Below are 7,061 nucleotides of genomic sequence, written 5' to 3'. Positions count from 1 at the left end.
ATCAAAATTTGCTGTCAAAATTAACACTGCTATAAAGGGGCATTCAGAAATACACCCGATTAAAACAGTTCTAGAAAATTGCTGGGAGCTTTGTTAATTTGAAGTTTTGGATGGAGAGTAAATAAAGAGGCGCAACAAATTGAAATTAATAACTGTGTTATTTGCCCAACTGTAGGGCTGCCAGCAACACCACCATGGTTATTCCCAATGCCTGTAGTTGACTTTCAGCTTAAATAATGATATAGAATAGAACCTTAAGACATAAATACCTGGATCAGAAATATTTATCATCAAATAATACAGATGGATCTAAAGATCCAGATACAGGACACACAGCATCAGCAGTATACATACCAAAGTATAGTAGCTATAAAATAGCAAAAAGAACATCTAACCATATCAGTTTATACAACAGAGATGCTTGCAATATTACTGGCTCTGCAGTGGGTGGAAGAAACAAATGCGCACAACAATACAGTCAGAAGACTTTACAATCTACAAAGCGCCATCATTTACCATTGATTACTGTACTAACACTAACTACACCATGGTATTGTGGCAGAAATCTCATATCGAATTTTTATTATATTATTAATGTAGGCATGCATTAAATGTATTAAAGCGGTCATATGATGCTATTTTAAAGATCATTATTTTGTGTATTTGGTGTAACAGAATATGTTGACATGCTTTAATGTTCAAAAAACACATTATTTTTCAAATACTGTACATTATTGTAGATCCTCTATGCCCCGCCTCTCTCAAACACGTCGTTTTATAAGTTGCATCAACGATTTAACAGACTTTAATTGCAGTGTTCTTAATCTTTATAAGTTAGTAGTACTGTTCGGGTTTACAGTGTGGGGGCGTGTTAGAACGAGCCGTTTTAGGTAGGCGTGGTTGACTCTTAACTTTTATAAAGAATATCTCTTTGGATTTGAGACTTTAGTCTTTGCAACTTTACAGATCTTCTTTATGCACCAAGAGCTTATAACACTCCAAAGAGAAAGGAAAACTTGAAATCGCATCATATGACCCCTTTAAAAGAGTAATGGAATATACAGTACTTTTTGTTATTAAGCTATAGCATTTGTGCATTTGTACTAAATATATTTAGAGTAGCCTACTGTTTTTCATACAAATATGTAGAAACCATATAGGCCTAGTTCCACTGTTATCATGATGTTGAGGTGCTATATGTAGTTTTAACTGTGGTTATCATGATCTAAAAAATGTATGCCACTATGGAAGACCAATGGTTAATTTGAATAAAACTCAAACAGTCAGAATAATTACATTTGACCATATAAAAATGAGGTTGTTATAGTTTTGTTTTGTTCTGAAGATATGTGTCAAAGTCAGGCAACACCCGTTTCATGATTTGAAACAATATCACTCATTAAAACATGCAGAAACTAAGAAATATTTTTTTTCCGTTAAGATATTTTTTATATATCTATGCTCATGCCCACTTGAACATGTGGATCAAATATAGTGAATACATCTTAAATAATTTCAAATAATGAAAGTCAGTTGGCGTTCTTGATAAGATGATCCTTACAAAATAAGGCAGCAATAAGCCATATAAAAACATCATATAGTTTAGGCTTCTTTGGCAGGATACTATATTCTGTATTAATGCAAACAAAAGCTAAATAATAATAATCAGTGTTGGGGGTAAGGCATTACAAGTAACGCGAGTTACGTAATCAGATTACTTTTTTCAAGTAACTAGTAAAGTAACACATTACTTTTTAATTTACAAGAGAATATCTGAGTTACTTTTTCAAATAAGTAACGCAAGTTACTTTTTTTTCCAATTTATTGATTGACAGCTCTCCTGTCCCCATGTTGAGAGAAATCAGAAGATGTTACTGTAGTTCTAAAATAAATATGAATATGCATTAATTAAATGCATATAATTAAATAAAAATCTCACTCACAAAATAAAAAAAACACAGATTCAGTATTCCTCAAACAAACAAGCAAGCCCCGTCCAGATTTAAAAAGTAACGTGAAAGTAACGTAACGCATTACTTTCCATAAAAAGTAACCAAGTAACGTAATTAGTTACTTTTTTATGGAGTAACGCAATATTGTAATGCATTACTTTTAAAAGTAACTTTCCCCAACACTGATAATAATAATAAATAATTAAACTACTGATAATTAATTAGTAACAGTATGTAGATTACTATATTAGTTAATACAATACTATAATAATATAATACAGCCTACCTGTTGTTGTCATGGTTTTTGCGTGATATTCTGTCTAAAAATTAAATAAAGTGGAAAGTATTACGCCATAGTCCATGACCATATAATTGTTATTTTTTTTCCTTATGAAGACTAGAATAAAACATTATGGTCACACTTTGTTTTAAGGTCCAATTCATGCTATTAACAAACCAGTAACTACAACATTGCCTCAATAAACTCCTAATTTGCTGCTTATTATTAGTTAGTAAGGTAGTTGTTAAATTTAGGTATTTGGTAGGATTCGGGGTGTAGAATATGATCATGCAGAATATGTGCTTTATATGTAGGCTACTAATAAACAGCCAATATGTTAATAATATGCATGCTAATAAGTAACTAGTTAATAGTGAGAATTGGTCTCTATACTAAAGTTTTACCAACATTATTTACTTACATGTCCGCAGATTCATTAACATGGGAAACAGTCATTACTCGTCTGAGAATAGGACATACAGGGCTCAATAAGACTCTGCATTTAATAGGTAAACATACAAATGGTCTATGTACACATTGTAACCAACCTGAATCAGTAGGCTATCGAAAGATAAAATTATAGATTTATGGTCAGACAAAGGAGAAGGCAAGATTTCAACTCTATTGACAAAATTGGATAAAGAGTCCGATATTAACCAAAAATCAATTCTAGATCTAAGTGAACCAGAACTGTTAGACCAAGTAAACTGTAAAGCATGAGGATGTTTTTCTCTCCAAATGTCAATTAGGCCAAATCGGGAGATCAAACCACAAAGACCTGATGAACTATCAGACAGTCTAGGTGGTGATCTGTCCAAATTATTATTTATAGTTTGATTAAATTTAACATGAATATTGTGGAAACGCCACTGCGCCACAGCCACGTCACCGCAGACTGCCTTGACACAACATGCCAAAGTTTGTGAATCTTAGTTTTTCTGTTCACTGCGATGGAAGGCTCTGCACAATAAATAAAATAATAAAACCAAACACAATTAATAAAAAAGAAATTGAAAAGTGACATTCAAAATTCGCCGTCGTACGTCGTGACGCGGGGGTGCGTTTGACCACAGTTGGTGATGTCATTCGTCCGCGACATCACACTCGTAGCATGTTATGCTAACCGACAGTGCAAAACGAGTAGAGGATTTATTTTCGTTAAAGGTGTGTATCTAACTTTATATATTTGACAGATAAAGCGGATTAGTGATTTAAGGTTAGACAATAGCCATTTAGTCTATTTATATGGTACAATAATTGTTGCAAGCCGCATGGAAGTGAATGCTAAATATATAAATAATTCTTTACTGTAAGAACAATCTTTAATAATTATTTTATAAGGGAAATTCTAGCTGCAGGTTCATTTAGATTGTGATTTTATGTTTAAAATGTACACGCACGCCAAATTTACTTACTTTCTGAATACGCTAGCTTTTGTTACATAACACACCGATGTTTTGAATACGTTTAAACATGTGGGTTTAATCATGCTCGTGTAAGTATGTTTCATGTGTGTGTATTTCAGAGTTTTTGGTTGGGAAGGAGGTAAAATGTCTTTATATGATGATTTGGGGGTCGCAACAAGCGACACTAAAACAGAAGGGTGGTCTAAAAACTTCAAACTGCTTCAGTCTCAGTTGAAAGTGAAGAAAGCTGCATTGACACAAGCAAAGGTGGGTCAATGTTTATGTCATGCCTGAAAATGATAATGCAGTCCACAGGAAATTACTACAGATCTTTAGATTTATAACTAAAGATAAGAAGTAATTAGGTTCCCATTGTCATGTAAAACCTGGTATATTTCATTTGATTTATTTGCTTTTATTTTAAAATGATTTCCCGGTTGGAAAAGACCATTTTTATTTCATTAACTATATTTAAAATGTTTAATTGGCTGAAATTTGGCTGTCTCTCTATTTAAAAAAAAAATGTTTTTACATCATTATCCAGTAATCACAATGACTGGAAAAGTTATGGAAATTCATTCTTGTGACATGTTAAGTCAAAAGGTGTGAGAACCAATAAATGAATCTGAAATCTTTTGTAGACTCAGAGGACGAGACAGTCCAATGTTCTAGCTCCGGTTATCGATCTGAAGAGAGGAAGTGCTGTAGATGACAGGCAGATCTCTGATACACCTCCACACATTGCTGCTGGAATGAAGGTAAACTCTGTGTATATTACTGTCTAAATATTGGTATCGAGGGCTGCACTTTATTTGTATATTTTTTTTAATAAAAAAAAGCTCCAGATTTACTTTATGTTAGTAGGGCTACACAAATTTGGCCAAAAATATGTCTATAAAATAATAATAATGATGAATATTATTATTGTTGGTGTTGTTATTAGTAATAGTAGTGCATATATTTAATTAAATAGCAGCCTTTGCAATTTGATAACTGCACTGAACCATTCCAAGATTTTTTTAATGTTGGCATCACAATGTTTGGCCTGTAAAAACAACAAACCTTTCACCCAGTAATATGTCACATTAAAAATGAATGAGGATTTCACACTAAGTGCTTCATTATGTTTCTTTGACTGTGTGTGCCTATGGTAGGACTCGGCATCAGTTGGGTTTTCATCCGGAGATGTGCTGATTCCATTGGCTGATGAGTATGACCCCATGTTTCCCAACGACTATGAGAAAGTGGTGAAGAGACACCGAGAAGAACGACAAAGACAGAGAGAACAGGAGCGTCAGAAAGAGATTGAGGAGAGAGAGAAGTATGCATCCATGATTTCCCATTAATTAATTCAGAAAATGTTGTCAGTATTTAGTAAATCTGTTAATTGCCAACCAATATGGCTACCAATATTTTTCATGACTGATGCCAATATCTTAGAGAGTAGTCTGGCCAATATATATGATATCAGAATATTTTGTTAAATAATAAATAATACAACCATGACAATTACGTTAATATTAATTGCGTTTACTAAAATAATTAGGAATACAATTACCAAAAATTGTAAATGTTTTAGTACAAAAAAAGAGAGGACATAAAATGGAAAGTTTGCCTCTTCTGATGTGTCCAAAATAGCTCACTTGTCCACTCATTCACTATTTATTGCACAAAGAATACCTCATAGTTCACAATATTTGCAAAAATGAATACATTTAGACAGACTTATAGACAGTACTTTTAATTTACACACAATTTTAATTTATGCATACATTAATGTGTCCAAAACCGACACGAATAGTAACGAATAGTTTATGTTTTTGAAAGAAGTCTCTTATGCTCACCAAGGCTGTGTTTGTTGGAACAAATTCCGGTAAAACAGTAATATTGTGAAATGATGTTATAATTATCTTTTGAACTTTCTATTCATCAAAGAATCCTGAAAAAAAGATATTAAGCAGAAAAGCTGTTTTTCTGTATTAGTAATTAAGCACCAATAATTGCTAACAATTGAGCACCAGATCAGCATATTAGAATGATTTCTGAAGAATCATTGATCAGTGACACTGAAGATGAATATTCAGCTTTGCCATCAAGCAATAAAGTACATTTTAAAGAATTGTTCACATAGAATTGTTATTTTAAATTGTAATAATGTTCCACAATATTACTGTTTTCACTGTATTTTTGATCAAATAAATGAAGCCTTGGTGTGCTCGAGACTTATTCCAGATATGTTAAAATATCTTTATTATTTCAAACTTATGACAGGCAGTGTATGTCTGATCTGCATAGATTAGTGTTGTTTTGTTGAATTGTTTTGTTAAACTGTGTGTTAGGAAGCGTAAAGAGAGGCACGAAGGAGGTGGAGCGCCAAGTGGATTTTCACGTTTCCCAACAGAACAAGGCGAATCAGATGATGAGGAGGAGGAGTATGAGAGAGAAAAGAGGAAGAGGAGTGAGTGCCCTTTGAACCATTGCTTTATTTCTCATTTCTGTCTTTCGATCTCACTTCCCTATATTTTGTCACTTGTGATTGAATCCAAGATGTTAATACCAGGAGGTCTAAGTAGGGCAACTGATATGAGCATCAGTGTTGTTGTAAGATATTGTTTATATGGCACACACAGGTATAGGTGGAGCTGCCATCGCCCCTCCGACATCACTAGTGGATCGAGACTGTAAGTAAATCTCACTGACCTTAAAAAAGTATTTCATTTCCTGTGGTCCCAAGTCTAAAATCATAATAAGATGGTTAGGGATGCACAGAATGTTCGGCAACCGAAATAAGCGGAAAGACCAAATAATATGTACCGAGCAATGACGTGACGCGATCAAATAGAGGGGTGCGCTAATGCAGCAAACATGTCTGCAGTGTGGAAGTATTTAAAACTGTCCGAGAAAGACGCAAAAATCATTATATAAGCACCGACAGCGAGAGACAGTGCTGCATCTGCATCTCATGTCTCCGTTGAGAAGTTGAAGGGCTGGTTGTTGCTGGTTATTGTATGATGATTCAAATCGCGAAATGACCTTAAACTAGGACTGGATAATATGGCCAAAATTTATATCACGATATATTTCTTAATTTCGGTCGATACGATATAATTCCGATATCGATATGAACAATATTGATCTGAAATAGAAATCTTTTGTAACATTATAAATGCCTTTATCATCACTTTTGATCAATTTTAAGCATCCTTGCTAAATAAAAGTATTACTTTTTATAATCCCCCCCCAAAAAAAATTCTTACTCTAAGCTTTTGAATGGAATAGTGTATGTTACAAAAGCTTTTTATTTCAGATAAATGCTGATCTTTGGATCTTTCTATTCATCAAAGAATCCTGAAAAAAAAAATTTACTCAACTGTTTTAAATATTGATAATCAGCAAATCAGCATATTAGAATGATTTCTGAAG

General features: G+C 33.3%; 1 protein-coding gene across 1 annotated transcript in view; it reads left to right on the top strand.

Annotated features, from left to right (window-relative positions):
• The first annotated feature begins 3,308 nt into the window (after positions 1-3,308).
• LOC107755150 (splicing factor 45-like) overlaps positions 3,309-7,061 on the top strand; it is a 17,279-nt gene continuing 13,526 nt past the window's right edge. Inside the window, exons 1-6 of the mRNA XM_016571853.1 lie at positions 3,309-3,396; positions 3,758-3,905; positions 4,280-4,396; positions 4,793-4,959; positions 5,978-6,096; positions 6,269-6,319. Of these exons, the coding sequence (XP_016427339.1) occupies positions 3,783-3,905; positions 4,280-4,396; positions 4,793-4,959; positions 5,978-6,096; positions 6,269-6,319 (577 nt within the window). The 5' untranslated portion in view covers positions 3,309-3,396; positions 3,758-3,782. The remainder of the gene's footprint in view (positions 3,397-3,757; positions 3,906-4,279; positions 4,397-4,792; positions 4,960-5,977; positions 6,097-6,268; positions 6,320-7,061) is intronic.

The sequence above is a fragment of the Sinocyclocheilus rhinocerous genome, unplaced genomic scaffold (assembly GCF_001515625.1).
Source record: "Sinocyclocheilus rhinocerous isolate Xijiao unplaced genomic scaffold, SAMN03320098_v1.1 scaffold952, whole genome shotgun sequence".
NCBI lineage: Eukaryota > Metazoa > Chordata > Actinopteri > Cypriniformes > Cyprinidae > Sinocyclocheilus > Sinocyclocheilus rhinocerous.
Note: the sequence above shows the minus strand (reverse complement) of the source record. Positions and strands in the feature narration are given on the sequence as shown.